The sequence below is a fragment of the Varanus komodoensis genome, unplaced genomic scaffold (genome assembly GCF_004798865.1).
Source record: "Varanus komodoensis strain SLA01 unplaced genomic scaffold, ASM479886v1 scaffold73, whole genome shotgun sequence".
Lineage (NCBI taxonomy): Eukaryota > Metazoa > Chordata > Lepidosauria > Squamata > Varanidae > Varanus > Varanus komodoensis.
Window position 1 is genome coordinate 114534 of NW_025336386.1, and position 17615 is coordinate 132148.

The 17615-nt window shown below is 46.0% G+C and overlaps 1 protein-coding gene across 3 annotated transcripts in view; it reads right to left on the minus strand.

The window, feature by feature from the left end:
* PDPK1 (3-phosphoinositide dependent protein kinase 1) overlaps positions 1-14652 on the minus strand; it is a 35951-nt gene extending 21299 nt beyond the window's left edge. The window contains exon 1 of one of the 3 annotated variants that reach the window (XM_044452488.1): positions 14527-14652. In XM_044452488.1, the coding sequence (XP_044308423.1) occupies positions 14527-14649 (123 nt within the window). In that variant the 5' untranslated portion in view covers positions 14650-14652. Of the gene's footprint in view, positions 1-4483; positions 4988-14100; positions 14349-14526 lie in introns of those variants that run through there. The other 2 variants (XM_044452490.1, XM_044452491.1) reach the window with 2 other exon arrangements.
* Positions 14653-17615: the final 2963 nt, after the last annotated feature.

The following is a 17615-nucleotide window of genomic DNA, read 5'->3' on the forward strand; positions in this document are numbered from 1 at the left end:
CCCTGGTGGAAAAGTTTGAGGACCCCGATCTACAGTGCAGAAGCAGGCCAGTCAATTTTTGTTGTTGTTCAGCCACAAAGTCATGCCCAACTCTTTGCGACCCCATGGACAACATTCCTCCAGGTTCACCTGTCCTCCACCATCCACTGGAATACACCCATGCCCACATCCACCTCCCCAGTGACCCCATTCAGCCACCTCAACCTCTGCCATCCCCATATCCTTTTGCCTTCAATCGTTCCCAGCATCAGGGTCTTTTCCAATGAGTCCTTCCTTCTCATTAGGTGGCCAAAGTATTTGAGCTTCAGCTTTAGTGCCTGACCTTCTAAAGAGCAGTAAGAGTTGATTTCCGTTAGCATTGACTGATTTGATTTCTTTGCAGTCTTCTCCAACACCACAATTCAAAAGCATCAATTCTTTGGCACTTAGCCTTCCTTACGGTCCAACTCTCACAGCCATACATTACAACTGGGAAAACCACAGCTTTGGCTATATGAATCTTTGTCACCTCTGCTTTTTAGTATGCTGTCTAGATTTGCCATTGCTTTCCTCCAAGGAGCAAGCAACTTTTAATCTCTTGGCTGCAGACACCATCTGCAGTGATCTTGGACCCCAAGAAAATAAAATCTGTCACTACCTCCATTTCTTCCCCATATATTTTCTAGGAAGTGATAGATGCCATGATCTTAGTTTTCTTAATGTTGAGTTTCAAGCCAACTTTAGCACTCTCCTCTTTCACTCTCATTAAGAGCCTCAATTTATTGGCCCTCATCTGGCCCATCACAACAGTCAGACACCAGTTAAGGACAGTCACTGCCTCACAAGCATACATGTAGTGGGCCTGACTTGAACAGGCACTTTGTCCACATCCTTAGGTCTCAATAACTGGGACTCATGCAACAAAACTGGACCAGATGGTGCTCCAAATACTTCTATTAATGGAATTGTATTAATTGTGATATCCAGTTCATGAAGAGTCCACATGACTTTATCTTCAAAGTGCTGTGCAAATTCATCACAGCAAGCTACCGAGGGTTCCACAGTTTCTTTCTCTGGCCCAGATTGTAAAAGGCCATAAATCACTCAGAAGAGCTCTGCTGGATGGCACTGAGAAGGCACAATGGTGGAGGAAAAGAACTGCCTCTTTGCCACTGTGTTCAACTGGACTTAACACAAGTTTTCCTCCACCTACACTCCCCTCCTGCTTCACCGCCCTCAACACAGGGATGTACCAAGGAGCCGGCCAGGCTTTGCTCAAAGGAAGAAGGCACTTCGTTGTGATTTTGTCAACCACCCGAGTCACCTCCGTATTCCACAGAGTAACTTGGGCTTTGATAGGAGCACTGGCCATACTAGCTGGAAACTCCCAGAGCCATCAGGATCCACAGGAGGACAATTTCAGAAGGCCCCTCACCCCTGCAGAGAGGAAAAGGGACTGAAAGTCTAACCTTCAAAAAGAAGAGATCTGACCATGATAACAGAGTTAATACTAATTCCCTCACTTTTAGATCACTGTCCTCCTGCCCAGTCCAGAAGACCAGATCAAGCATGTCTCTGTGAGGTTCTGAGGCAGCATCAGGGCTCCATCTTCTGGCCAGAGACCAGAATAGCAGCTCTGGTGGTCACAGGACTGGGCCCACTGTCAACTGTGACTACCTGGACTGTTACAAGAACCACCTGAGAGCTCTGAGGGAAGAGCTATATAAGAACTGACTCTTCCTGCCAGATGCTGCCTCAGCAATGAAGGTTTTTGATGTTATTGGAGTGCTCTGTGTCTTCTAGAACTTGTTTCTGGAAACTCTGCCCGTCACCTTGCTCCTGTTCCTAGTTCTGGACCCTGCCTGGCTTCCTGGTCTTCACCTCTCCACCTCCTGCTCCAGTCCCAGGTACCAGCTTCTCTCTCTGACTCCTAACTGGGTTTGACTACTCTTCGCAATTTGGACTGACTCACCTTGTATGACTCTTTTACCAGCCTTGACCTCTGGACTGCTTGACTACGATTTGGAATAGGCCCTTGTAGTGTACCTGTTGTCTGGGTCCTGGTGCCCTGATCTGATATCCTGCTGCCCATGCCCCAGATGCTGACAGTCTTTTACATGTTAGGTCGATAACATGTTCAGACAGCCCCATGATTTGAGACAGGTTTGAGACAGCCATGAAGTCCTGAATAACGCAGCCTCAGCATGGAAGTCCAAATCCCCCTGAACCATCAGCCAGGGTGTCCTCAACACCAAGTCCACAACCACCTCCATCAGCTCAGGCAGGGAGTCTGATAGGCAGTGGGATGGGCGGTACACCAGCAGAATCCCTAATCTGTCTCAAACACCCAACACAAGACACACACACTCAAGACCCACACTCAAATGAGTAGGAAGCCTAGAGAGGGAGATCATATTTCTATAGACCACAGTCATCTGCCCTCCCTAACCCTCAAGCAGGAATTTCAGCCATTTTCCTTCCCCTCTGAAGTGTTTCAACTGGGTAGCCATCTAGCAGAAATGCAGTGCAGGAGAGACAGGGGCTTTTCTTCCACTTTAGACCTATTGGGTGCTTCAAAGTTCCATCCCATCGCCAATACTTTCATCTACATGAAGTTTCACCAATCTGAGACTGCTGGAAAAGCCATCAGAAAGGATGGGCAGAAGTGACATCAAGATGTAGACATCATTTCTTATTTCTTTCTACATATCCTGGACCTGGTTATCTAAAGGAGTGCCTGCATCCATACTTGCCCTCCCACCCCCTAAGATCAGCGGCAGTGGCCCTTCTCCGGGAACCCTCCATGAAAGATATTAGGAGGGTGAGTAGCCGGAGGAGGGCCTTCTCTGCAGTGGCACCCCACTTATGGAATGCGCTCCCCAGAGAGGTCTGCCTGGCGCCGTTGTTATTTGTTTGTTGGCGCCAGGTCAAGACCTTTTTATTTAAACGTTATTTTAATTAATTGTAAATTTATTTATTGGTTTCAATTTATTGCCTGGATGTTTCCAGTTTTTATATATTTGTATTGTTATTTATTTGCTGGAAGCCGCCCTGAGGCTTACGCAAATGGGGCGGCACACAAGCATCCCAAGTAAGTAAATAAATAAATAACACCCCCCCCCCCCGGAAGGCTATAGCATTCTCGAGCTAGTGTCTGGAAGATGTTTTGGTGTGACTGGGAGTGAACATGCTGAAACTTGATCCAGACAGCTAGATGAAGGTTTACAACTTCTCTTAGATAGGACAGCGTTAAAAGTGCATACACAGGGAATTCTTCCGGACTCGTATTAACTGGGGAGGTCTAGATAGATACAAGCGTCTGGCAGTGCATTTTAACAGCTTAGGACATTACACTGGATGCAGCACTACCTGGACCATGCATCATACGTGATCTGTACAGTGGATCACTGTAAAGCATTCAAGGGGCCGCCACTGAAGATGGTGTGGAAACTTCAGCTAGTGCAGAATGCAGTTGCCAAAGTGTTGGTGGGGGCAAGTCAATGTGATCACATAACACCTTCGCTGTGACAGCTGCAGAAGCAGAAGCTACAGGTATGTTTCCAAGTTCAATCTGAAGTGTTGGAATAAACCTTTAAACACCTTAGGGCTTTAAACACTTTAAACACTTTAGGACAGAATTACCTGGAGGACTTTCTTTACCCTTATCAGCCCTGCCATCCCGCACTTCAAGAACAGCAAGAAAGGCTGATAATGGTGAAATGCAAGCCCATCTGTAAAGGCAATTAGGAGGGTGACTACAATGGGCTTTTCCACAGTGGCCCCACTTCTCTGAAATAACTTGCAACCAGGAGTCTTCCAGACGCTGTATTAAGTCCTTCCCGCAATTATATTTCCAGCAAACTGGGTTGTAGCTGCAGCTGCACATGGCAGGCTTTGGTTTTATGCTGATGTTTGTTGTTCAAGGTATTTGCTGCTGTTGCTCTTTTTACTTTCATGATTATGCTATCAGCTTTTATTATGTGAGTTTTATTGCTGTATGCCACCTTGGGAGGACTGTTGCCCTGAAATGCAGCCAAGAAATATTTTAAATAAGTCAAACAAATTGATTTTGTTATTTCAAGTTGCTGCTGCATTTGAAGTGACTAAGATTTGTGCAGGAAGAAGGTGAATTAGCAAGAACTTGTGTGGGTTAATTCTTCTTGCATGACCTGCAAGGCCATGGGTCCAATAGGAGACACACCAGCCACTCTAGGCCCCGGTGCCGCCCTGTATTGTGTTCATAAGCAGCCCTCCTGCAAAATTGATGCTGTAATTTGGGGAAGATGACCTCTTAGTTGTGCCCCTGCTTGCTGCCTTCCAATGTTCAAAAAATCAAAGGAACTATTCCAGGTTCAGATTGTACATTGACTCCTGGGAGAAAAGACTAAAAACCTTTCTAGATTTTATGCCCTCATGGCCAGAAAATCCACAGGACATGACAGAGGTTTAAGCAATCTTTCACACATATGTATACACATGTGCCATATACTGCAGGCAAACCCACTTCTCAGCTCTTCTTGATCAAATGCAGGGCATGCTCCAGAGGTGGGCCTTGAACACATGTAGCAGCAAAGCTATGAAGGTAACCTTAGCCCAGAAGACCAAAACCTGCAAAAACAACAAAGGGCTTGCAAAATCTTAAGAGACCAATGAATTCATTCTGACATAAGCTTTCATGACCTATAATCCACTTCAGCAAATATATAAGTGTTCTTATACAGGTTATCAATAATATATGTGCACACACAGAAAATGCTGGCAGGAAATGATGTTAACCATGACTATTCACAATAAAGTTATTGCTAATAATATAGATCTATTGATGCTAGATAAGTAAGGGCACAGTGCTATGACAGCTGCACTTACTGCACGGAAGCCTCCAAAGAAAGAAGGCTAATACATCCAATGTTGGGCATGAGACAGATACATTACGAGTCAGAAGGGGCCTCCCAGGCCATCTAATCTGACCTCTTGCTCCAGCCAACTCCACTCATAAAATGTTCAACATGTGGCTGTCCAATCTTTCCATGAACACCCTCACAGATGCCCGGTGGAGATAGGGGGTCATGACTTGGCAGTTGCCTCTCTGGCAGTGGCCCCCTCGCCCTGTTTGACCCCAGACTGGGCTTCCTGAACATGCTGGTCCCACAGCTTCAGCCTGTTTAAGTGGAGAAAATAGGTTTCTCAGCCTTGGATCAGCCCCAGGTGATGGAGGGGTGGTGCTGGCCTCCACCTCCTGCAAGTGACATCCTTCCCTGCCTCCCCAGCTGGTTCCCCAGTGGCCACTCCCTCTTCTTGCTGTCTGGAAGGGGGCTGTTTCCAGTTGGCCTTGAGGACCTCCTGGGCAATGTCCAGGAACTTCTCCCTCTCCCTTATATCCAGAGCAGGGTGATGGTGCCCTCTAAACAACTTTACCTTCTCCTTGAGGAGTGTATCCTGGCTCCTCCTGAGAGAGGTAGACAAACATGGCACAAGTGCTGCAGGTAAATGCAACACCCGCCATGGCCTTTTCCTGCTCTGGCAGAGGCCATCCCTCAGTGATTCTTATATCTACTTCCCCTGCCCTCCCCTCAGCTTGTCTTGCCTACACAACCTGGGTTGCAACTAAGGGACACAAACGAGGGACTAAGACCTTGTTGCATCGCCCTTAGTGCATTGCCTGTCAGCATCATGCCATTGGCACCACCGGGCCTAAAGCGGGCGTAAAGTGAGCCATCAGTGCCTAGCCCTGCCCCCTTTTGCTTCACCAGGAGTCACACCTAGCCTACCTTAGCACAGCACACCTCCCAGCTCCTACCTTTCCTTCCCCAGGTCCCTTGCTGCTATTCTGCACTCCCCCTGGCTTCTTCAACTCCTCCTCGCTCTGCTTTTCTGCGACTGCCGCTGCTGGGATCCAAAAGCAACCACCCCGTCCTGTATTTTAGCTATACTGCAAATTTCGGCCATTTAGATAAAGTGCCACAGAGTGGGGAAGGAGGCTGGGGTGCCATTTGGATTCTGTCTAAGTTCCCTCCCCTCCCCTCCCTACCAGCCCCTTCTTTCCATGCCAGCTGCAATGGGGTGGAGGGACCAGTCTGTGTCTAAATGCTCTCTGAGCTAAGACTCTGCATGATCCCAACGATCATGGGAGGCTATAGGACTACACCCTAAAACACGTTCTCCTAATTAAAGATTCTAAGGGTAGAAGTTAGCCTCTAATTTCTCTTTGAAGTTTCTTTGTTCCATAGCAGCAATTTTAAGAACATTTTGGGAGGCTGGAATTGTGTTTTTGTCCTACATGGATACAAAGATACTACTCTCCACCTTAGGAGAGCTGTCAACACAAAATCTTTGAAAATATGTGTGACGATCCATTCAGATCTTTGCCAGGTCTTCAGAGATCTTAAACATTCCTTTAGGAAGCTGCCTGTAGATTATTATTTTGACCTTTTTCTAGGTATGTAGAACAGACATCCAATTAGCTTTCAATGGTAGTGCCGGAGGTCAGACTAGATGGCCCGGGAGACCCCTTCTTACTCACTCTGTTTCTATGTTTCTAATGCAGCCAATGGGAGTCCCATAAGAATGGCTTACCCTGGGGCAGTGTATTGACCACCATCTTGCTTAATATCTATACTAATGATCACTGAGAGCCGCCCAGAGGTGCTGTGGCACAATTGGATGGCATACAAATCTTTTAAATAAACAAACTTCCCCCAAGGAATCAAGTTTTTGTGTCAATTACCTTGTACTCACTGTTCAGACAACTTTGAGATGACCTAACATATCTTAACTAATGCACCAGAAAAATTTAATGCATGTGATAACAGAAATCAAATTAAGCCTAATTTTGCCAGGAATCAAGTATGTGCTTTGCATCAGAGCAGCAAGCAGTCATTTCAGGAACCTCAGGTTTTCTGGAGAGGCATTTGATTAGATTGCTGTTATAGTTCCAAATGCCTAGGTATCCCTTCTAAGTCAGTACATTGACTTAGAAGAAACACTGCCAAAACATAAAGCAAAAAGTATATGCAAGGAATAATATCCTCCAAAAGTTAACAGGAACCAATTAGGGTGCTCAATCACAAATATTAAGAATCACAGCTGTGGCCTTAAGCTACTCTGCAGCATGGCTGGTAAAGCTCAGCACATGCAAAGCTGGTAGATTCAGCACAGGATGCCTAAAGCCCATCCCTACTGATACAATTACTTCCTTCACTGGTATCACATCCAATGAAATAAAGAGAAAGGCTGTAGCCAGCCGTGAAAGCCTCAAAGCATCTACATCAAACATATATCCACTTTTTGGCTACTACCCCATACTCCACAGATTAAAATCAAGAAAAGGCTTGATTTCACTTATACATTGCAATAAAACAGCAGAGATTCCAGGATTAGGATGTAGAAAGATTCACCCAACTCCTAAAATGGATCAAACCCCAGTCATATGGGGAGCTGCATAACCTGGAAGCAACTGAATAGATGAAGGGCTGATGTTGGCAGATCTAAGACAACCCGGACAGAACAAGGCTTTCACTCAGCTACGGTCCTTTGCAAGTGTGGAGAGAGCAGGCAGTCGCACACTTACCCAAGCGCACGCTTGCCCGTCAGCATTCACAATGAAGGATCTGATGGCAGCTGCTCTAAATGCCAAACATAGCTCAATATGCCCACCCAGGTGGTGTGATCTTACTTTTGTATATTGTGTGTGTGTGCTTTGTGATTATGTGCCATCGAGTCATCTTTGACACAGAAGGTACTCTATGAGAGAATGCCCTCCAAGATGCCCTGTTCTTGACAGCCCTGCTCAATTCTTGTAAACTCAAGGCTGCTGGCTTCTTTCATGAAGTCAATCCATCTCACAGCTGGTCTTCCTCTTCCTTCTTCTGCCTTCAACTTGCCCTAGTATTACTGGTTTCTCCAGTGAATCTGCCCTTCTCATGATGTGTCCAAAGTATGACAGCTTCAGTGTTGTCATGTTCACCTCCGTGGGAAATTTGGGTTTGATTCGATCTAAAACCCACTTGCTCATCATTCTGTTGGTCCAGGGTAGAACCATGTTCAAGTACATCAATTTCTTCTTGTCAGATTTCTTCACTCTCCAACTTTTCCACGCACACATAGTAAGGTTTATAGAAAAGCAACTGCTTTTCTTGTATAGCTTTTATTGTGGTACTTCTTGCATGAATAAAGATGAAAGCTTCAGAGTGAAAAGCAACAGTAAGAGTATAACATCCATTGGACTTGCAACAGTTGATATCCAGTCCTGAAGAAAGCTTAGTCAAACTGATGCAGAATGGGGAGAGGGGGAGGTTGGACCCAATGATCTAACTGGTCTGCTACAATTCCATTATCTTGCAACTTGCTGCATACCTTAGAAAATAAACTATATAAGCCTAAGATAAGCCACATACGAGAGCCAGGATGGTGTAATGGTCAAGAGCAGACGACTGGGCTCAGGTATCTTTACTCTAGTCATGCCATGAATCAAGTGAGTGAGCATGGGCCAGTCACAGACACTTAGCCCAAGATACTTCACAAGGTTATTGTTGTAGGGATAAGACTAAGAGCAGGAGGAGGAGAATGATGCACACTGCTTTGCATTCTTTACAAGAAAAATGTGGGATATAAATCTAATAAATACAGCAGAAATTGGAATGCATTGAGTCAAAAAATGAAGGCTTTCCTGAACATCATTCAGTCTGAAGGTAGCTTCTACCTTACATTTGCTTGAAACTGAAGTGCATTTTACTTGGCTAAGGACCTGAACCCCTTTGTTTCAAACATTTCCCAAAGGGTATTCCAAACACATATCTATGCCTAGGAAGCCATGACTGAACAGCTGAAGGTTCAGACAAACAAGGCAGCAGGCATAAGAGTATAACCACTCTGCGGTGAGACAGTCAGGGCATGACTAGAAACTAACCTTTCTAGTTTGTCCTTAACTATGGGTTATCGTGCATCACAAAGTCTTTCAAAACCATTTAAGGTACGCCATCTTCCATGGTAGCCAAAATGTACAGATGTATAGGACACCTCTCTTCTGGAGTATTCAGAAGAATCCTTGAGCTCAGCACTGGAGTACATGTTTTGTATCCAGAGTGCCTCAGGTTCAATCTCCAGTATCAACAGGTAAGGCTGGAAAAATTCCTTCCTGAAACTCTGGAGAACTGCTTTCAACCAGAGTTCTCAATATTGAGCTAGAAGGATCCAACATACTGCTTATGTAACTAACAAATTGAAATTGTCAAGGCAGATGAACCTGAGTTTAGGCACTTTAAGTACACATCATAGCCTGAGAATGGTTCTGCCCCAGAAAACAATTCAGAAGTTTGAAGCAGTGCAGCTGGCTGGATGCTGGTAAAAGCCAGAACACTGTAATATATTACAGCAATTTCACTTCACTTTCGCTAGCTACCAACACCCTTCAGAGCTGAGGTTATATAAATGATCAGCATCCATAGGACCCTGCCCACATAGTTAAGCTAAAATTTCTATTTTATATTTTTCTATAGAATTCCTCAGCTTGGGAGCAACCATCTAATGAGGAAAGTTTCTCTCCCACTGTTCAATAACTGAAAGAGGACTTAAAATCCCCAAGAAAAATATATTTGGTGACTCTGTATCTCACCCCACCTGAGCTGACAGAGGCTGTCTCAGTTCCAGTGCTGAAGACTTCCAGGTTGCTGGTCCTGGGGGACTTTAACACCCATGCCAAAAGCACCCTATCTAGGGAAGATCAGGATTTTATATCCTCCATGACAATCATGCGACTGTTCCAACATGTCACTGGCCCCAGTGCTCTAGAAATTGGTTTTCTTGAGGCATAGTCCAAATCTCAGCAACTGACCAATGGCAACTTTTCCCTTCTGCAAAGGTGGGGCACCTATTAAAATGGCTGATGGAGCCAGATGGTTTCCATGGGGCTCTAAGGTGTCTTCCAGCTGATATAACTGGTAGTCCTGTCAAAACCTTGGTTGATCTGAATACAGAGATGACCCAAGAGGATAACATGACTGCTCCTCAGTGCACTCTCTGTCGATGACCCAGAACTGAGAGCGATGAGGTAGGAGATGGCTGCAGATGGAAAACAAACCCTTCCTAGTAGATGTAATCAAGCCTGGTATGTGCCTACGCTCAGACATACTTGGAGGCACCAAAGGGAAGCCAAAAACAAGCAAACAAACCCTCATTGCTTATCCAATCTTCTCTTTGCTGCCCAGCAGAGTTCTTTGGGGGACTGTTACATGCTGGCCCCAAGGATATCTTAGAGCCATCTGAGGCCCACTGCAGTATATTTACTAGGTATGTGAAAGGTAAAATCTCTCAGACTCCACTTTTGTAGCAGTTGAATCAGGTGAGATACAAAGACCTGGTCAAGTTTTCTTGCATGGATTTCAGTTGGTTCAGTTCAAGGATGCTGACAAGGTGCTTGGATACGTTCATGCAACCACATCCATACTGGATCCCTGCCCTTCTTGACTTATAAAAACTAGCAGGGAAGGAACAGCCAGCTCTGCCAGGAAGGAGATTGTCATGAGCAGGTTTCTCCCTCATTCTCTCTTCAGCAAACTCAAATTAAATTTCAGAAACATGATTCTTTTATTTGTATTATGTTTTATTTTATTTTATGTAAGCTGTCCCGAGGCTATGCAATAGGACGGCATACAAATACTCTAACTAACTAACTAACTAAATAAATAAATAAATAACTCAACAGGTTACCGAACAGTATAAATCAAAGTAGTGTCCTGAGATGTGGGAGAAGCATCTGCCCATGTGAAGAGTTGAACCCAAACTGACACCTCCCCTCCCTCCCTTTTAGTAAAGTTTTGACCCCACCCTCAGGGTAGTTCCTGCTGCTTGAGAGTCAGATGCCCAGAATGCCAGACACTTTATAATTGGTCTGCCTGCTTCACTTGTCATCTTCTGAGTGAGTCAAGGAATTCCATCACCTCCTCCCAGCTCTGAAATGTCTCCCTCTTTTTCCAAGGCAGCTGGTTCTCATATTCTGCCTAAGAATCTTCACTAGGTAATTTCACCTTGAAATTATCAAGCCTACCTTTGCCCTTCAGCCTCCTCCTTGGAATCAAACAAATCTAACTAAGCAGACTGTAATGTACAAGACCTGGGCTCCTCTCAACAGAGTTCAATATGTCTTCGAGATAAAGTAGCCACATGCCACCGGAAACAGGCAGAAATAAGTCCACTCCTGAAGAAATCCTCTTTGGACTCAGAAAACTGCAATAATGTTAGTCCATGGCAATATTCCACACTTAGTTGAAGAGTGAAATGGTTCCACACTTGAAGAGTGAGCCCAAATAAGATGGTAGTCACTCAGCCTATACTCTCCAGTAGATCTTACCCCTGTGGTGTTTACTAGCTGCATAAAGCTACTGAGTGGGATTATCTGGCGTTTGGGAAGTGTATTGTCATCAGTAGGTTGACGACATGCTGCCCTTTCTCCTTTTCATCTTCTGCAGGTGAACCCATGGGCGCTTCCTTTGTCCAGATGGTGTTCAACCTCTAGATGGGATCACACTCCCCTTGCAGGAGCAAGCTCAGGGGTCCTTTTTGAGCCATCGTAGTCATTGGAGACTCAAGCAGCCTCAGTGGCAGGGAATACCTTCTACCAATGTTGTTTAGTTACCTACCTATATCCCTATCTAAACAGGGATAGCTTAGTTTCAGTCATCTTCACTCTGATTATCTTCATACTAGAATACTGCAACACTCTATGTGAAGCTGCCCCTGAAGACTGTTCAAAGGTCTAGCTTGTGCAAAACGAGGCAACCCAACTAATAACCAGTACCAGAAGATGTGACATGTAAGACTGATTCTGGCCCATTTGCTTGGCTGCCCAGATGCTTCCAAGCCCAAATCAAAGTTTTGGTTTTAAGTCATAATACCCTACATGGCTTACAACTGGAATACTTGAACGCCTCTCCCAAAAGTCACGAGAACCTGCCTTCAACTGTCACCTTCAAAGGAAGCTCAGTTGATGGCAAGGTCAGCCATGGCTGCCCTCCAAAAACTCTCCCCGAAGGCCTGCCTGGTACCAACTTTACTCCCTTTCAGTGCATGATTAAAACTTTCTCCTATGACAAGGCATTTAATGTTTCGCATGTCTTTAATGTGTGCTAGCTTTTGCAGTAATTTATATTCGGTTTTAAATTTGGCCTTTAAAGATTTTTGTGGTGTTTTTATTATCTGTATTTTACTCTGCATCTTTATTGTATTGTATATGCTATTACTAATCATCCAGAAAACTTCAGCTATTGGGCAATACAGAAAGACATTAAATAATAACAAGTTCTCAAAGCCTCTACACTTGCCACAGTTCACAAGTAACATCTAAAAATCAACATCAGCTTCCTGCTCCATTCAAAAATCAGGACATGTAATTGGCATCTAAAGTCAGAGACTGTTTACAGTTGAATAACTCCTGCTATGAACACCAACACATAAAAAGCAAAAGGAAAAAGAAATGTTGGCAGTAAAGGCCAGTGGGGAAAGCAAGTGGACAATCACACCCTAAATAATTACTTGATAGAATAATATAATTTATATCTTGATGCTGTACAATAGGATCCAACACCTAACTAGAGTCCCCCATAGTCTGTTGATAAGTTTTGAAGTCAGAGGCATCCTCTCATTGAAAACAACCACCATGTGAGATATGTAAAATATCAAGGATGATGCTATACAAACAAGCCCTATCTGTGCATCTCCAGCAAACAGGCATAGGCTCACATGACACCTAGCAGAAACAGGCAGAGGCCAGCACAAAATAAATTTGTACAACAGACCTAGAATGATGTTCATTTCTGATGCAGCCTAAAATGAGGTGGGCAGGAGGTTGTTCAGAATCTACTAGTATATTGGCAAGGGTTTCTCGCTCCCAGTCATTTATAATAGCAACAAAAGCTTCCCTCCCTACAAGCCCCAATTAGGTTAGTTAAAAAATGCTTCAATGAAAATCAGATGTGGATTTTTGTGCGAAAAGGCTTACAGACTTTATTATGCTTACTAATCATAACTTCTTGAATGTGTGTTCAGAAGCATATTGTTCCTTAATTCCAGCATATTACCTAGCAATGATATAGTTATTATTTTGCACCTGTCTACAATTGGTGGATTTCAGAATTCTAGTAAAACAAAAAGCAAATAAAGATTGCAATCCTAAAATACAAAACAGAAAAAGCTGATGATTCACATATCATAAAACTAGGCAAAGAACAGTGCAGGAACTAATAGTTAGCTAGTGAAGCTGAAGCAGAAAGGAATTGATATACATCTAGGACACTGAATGCCCGAACCAAAAAGTTCAGACATTTTCCAGAAAAGACCATAACTGTGATTGGCATGTGTAAGATACCACAGCTCAACATTTCTAATTGAAAAGGTCTCTGAGTAGGGATTTTCCCAGCCTTGCTAAGAGACTTCAGAGACCCATCGCTGGCCAGGCTAGAGAACTGAGGGCTTGACTCAATGCAAAGCTGCTTCTTACATTCTCTCATCTTCCATATTCATCTTCATGGAAGGCCCCTAGGGGGAACAAATCATGTATTTCTCAGTTTACTGACAATGAGGTCATGTAGAAACGGCAATAATGTTTTCCTTCAAGCTTGTAAGACCTAAAATGAGGTTTCAATCTGTGCCAGCCTACATCAAAAGGCAAATTGAGATGCATTTGTAAAATAAGTGGGGGAAAGCAGGAGTTGACATAAAGCATTCTGGTAAATGCAGTAAAATGTGGGTGTTTAATGAATGAAACACGAATAGTGGTGGTCAATTCTGCTGATATTCTAAGATATAAGTACATAAGCAACAAATGCTACCAGCAAATACTAAGGAAAGAGAACAGCCTGCAATATAGCAGTGCTTCTGCTAATGCATTGACTAAGAGCATTTGTCAAGCCAAGATGTTCCCTATCCAAATCTCTCCCCTCACCCCTAAGCACACAAACGATGTATGATGCCTTCCCCGCGGCCACGTTTCTTAGCTAAAATGTGTGAAGCACATGAAAAATGGCTTCTTATATGTCAAGAACTAGCAGCCCCCCAAACGGTGAGGACACACATCACGCTGCTCCATCGTCAAAGCCAAGCAGCCTGCTATGGTCGCCCCGGAAAACTCACTATGGGGTGCTTCCGGCGGTTCATTCACACTCCGAAGCGAAGCTCAAAGCAGCTGCCAAAAGCCTGCTACCCCCGCCGCGGGGCTTCCGGCATGCGGCCGCTCTCCCCCAGTCACGACGCGGGACGGTTCAAGGCGTGAGAGAACCCCCGACACCCCGCTCGGTTCCGTCGCTCTTCCGGGGCGCTTTACCTCCGCGGTGTGCTGGTCCAACCATACCGCGCTGCGCCCAGCCCCGCCCCGAAAGTACCCCCAACACGCCCGGTGGCATCTCTCGGGCGCCAGGAACAGCTTTCTCGCCACGCCCGCCCGGCAGCGCCTCGCATCCTCCGCTGGAGGCCACGCTCGCTGCGCGGCTCAGCCCAACCCCCCGGAAGGCGCGGCGCCGGGCCAGGCCTGCCCCCCCGCGCCCCCGCCGCTGGGCCTACCAAGGGGCTGCCGGTGCTGGCCATGGGCCCCGCCCGCCTGGCCGCGCTCCAAGCGCCGCAGTCGCGTTCCAAGCGGAGACTGCGACCCAATGGGACGCTCGCGTCCTCCGTGAGTGACGTCATCCACAACAATGCCCTCTTCCGTTCGGGGTGGGCGGGACTTCCGTCGGGCCTCCTTTGGCAGTGGCTCTGCAGTCGGTCTCTCAATTCTTGTCTCGCTTTTCTTTCCCTGGCGCTAGTTCTCGCGAGAATGACCTGCGCGTGCGCCAAAAAAACTCGGGGCATGGCGGCCAGCCCCGGAGGGGGCGGAGAACGGGAAGTAGTGCGCAGTGTCGCCCCGCCCCGGAAACACGAGACTGTGCGCTTTCCGCCCGCCCGTCTCTTGTCGGTCGCCGCGCCGCCTTCTCAACGGCCGCTGAAGACTCCCGTGGCGGGTACCGCCTCTCGGTGGCTTGCGGAGGCGCGGGCCTTCGCCGGGTGGAAGCGGGCGGAAGCCAGCCAGGAGCGCCGCTGTGCCGGGGGCGGGAGCTGCGATGAAGAGCGGCCCCGGGCCGGCTTCGCGCGGAGTGAACGTGAGGCCACAGGGCGGCGCTCCGCAGCTTCCCTTGGGGTGCTGTCCCTTGGCCTGGCCTCGCTGTCCTCGGACACGTCAGGCGCTTCCCGCAACCTGGCGCCCTCTGGACACTGAACTGCGGCTCCCTTCTTGCCCTAGCTAGGAATGGCGAGCGTTGCGTGCGGCTCAGTGTTACAGTGGACACAGCAGTATTGGCCTCCAGAGCCAGTACTGGATGTTGGTGTGAGAGCTGGCACCAAGATCCTGAAAAGTGGTTGTTCTAGTTTTTGGCAAGTTGAATGTTGTTGAGGTGAGCGCTAGAAGACGGGTTGCTTGTGCAGCTGAAGGAAAAGACCGGTGAATTTTTTGGGAGCCATTTTAAAATCAAAATTGCACTGTCCTGTAATCTTACTTGGAGGATGAAAATACAGGAACTCCCACAGGTGGGAAGGTATCAGTCTACTGTTTTGATTATCAAGACTGCAGTCATTCTCTGGCCTACTACCATTGCTGCACTCTATTTCACAAACAGATTTTGATTGCATTTCCTGTAAGCATCTAAAAGTACATTCTGGCTGAAAGTTGGTCAGGAAGCAGGGACCACGTATAATATTTGTAAGCATCTCATATTTTAGGAGTTCTTCTGCGCCAGGCAACCCTGCATCCCATGTTCTTCTGGCAGGTCTGATTTTTCCATCACCCTGTGTGATGATCAGCTGCAGTTTTCCGCAGGAGCAGTATGATTGTGCCCAGTGTCAGAATCCTGGAATCTCAATTTGAGAAGAGGAAATAAAACTCAGATTCGTGGGAAAGATCAAACATTCAGACCATCTGAGGCTTTATTGTATTACCCAGGTTCCCCGTGGGTCTGTACTCACGATAATGCATTATCGTGCAGGCAGAGGTAAACTGCTGCAAAGCTTCAACACAACTACAGAGTTTTTATACACTCCCAGTCACATCACAGGTACAGGGCAATTGATGACAGAATGCAGAGATTACAATAAGATTCTGAGGTCATCACATACAGATAAAGGAATGGCAGTCAATCATACAGTAACAATGAGATTACAATATTTCTAATTGCAGTGTATTGACACTTTAGTTGAGTAACTTGAACCCATCCCCAGGTCTGCTTAGACATGTAAATTCAAGCTACTGAGAAACTATTCATGATAAGCTCAGACCCTTATCTAGACTCTAGACATTCTGAATGACCAGGGCACATGAAGCCTTCTGGGCTAGGAAGATACTTCCTGGTAAACTGAATTCCAGTGCCATTTTAAACAATGACTTACCTTGGTTTTGAGAAGGAGAACAGGATTTGATCCCACAATGCAAAAGCACACAGAAGTAATGCTTTTCAGACAGGATTTATCCAAATTTTCCCAACACCAGCATGTGTGCTAACCAGCCACAGCAGCAAGAGGGTGGAGAATTTATCAGCAACACGTGCTAGGAATCTTGGGCTCTGTTTGGCAGAACTGGTCTCCAACAGATATCAGGGAAATTGAAGACCCCCATAACGACAACCAGATGCCTCCTTGAAATACTTTCAGTTTGCTTTTCAAAAGTTTCATCCTTGTTCATTCAGTACAGTTGGAGCCTCTCTCACTTTGTACCAGTTGGGAGGTCCAGACAGTACTTACTTCGATGCTGAGAGCCCTAACCAGGCTGTCATGGAATGGACGTCGGAGCTGCCACTGCCAGTGCTGAGCTTTGGGAAAGGCCGTTCGGTCTTGGAGAGTGAGGGCAGACGCACGGAAGTTGGAGAACAAGCAAAGGAGCGAGGGAAGGGGACCTGAGGAAGGGGGTGTGGCCATCTGGGTAACTGCACAGGGCCAGGTCTTCTACCCTGGTACAGATGCTAAATAGTGCTGGGGACAGAATAGTATCTTGAGGCACCTCACAGCCCAAATGGCAAGGGGGTGATAAGCACCCCACAAAACGCTTACCTGATACTATAGCCTTGCAGCTAGATCCAAGTTTGCTGAAGAAGCACTGCCTCTGATACCAATTTTGCTCAGTTGACCAAGGAGGATAATGTGATCAATTCCTTACAAAATGTGGCCTTCTATGCAATGTATGATCAACACGGAGTACAACACATCACAAGTTACACTTTATACCTTAGTATTTGTACAGCCTTCATTCATTCCCACTTCCTTAAATGTTGCTTAAAATAAAGTTGGATCACTAAAATGGTTGAATGGTCATTAGCACTTTTGCATGGAGTTTGGCTGCACTGGGCCTGTTGTGTGGAGACAAATGAATTCACACACTGGAGGCTGGAGTGCAGTGTATGTCTGTGTGCTCCATCCTGCTTCTGCCATGCTGTTGACATCTTGCATGTCTCTGCTTGCTTCATGGGTTCAGGGAGTGTAGGCCAGCTGCAGATGTCTGCCGGATATTCTGGGCTGCACTTAGCAGATAACTAGCTTAGATTCCATCATATGATTTGAGCATATCTGTTTAGGAACTGCTGAGAACAGAGCTGATCTTTAGATCACAGTAAAACTAAGATTGGAGGCAATTC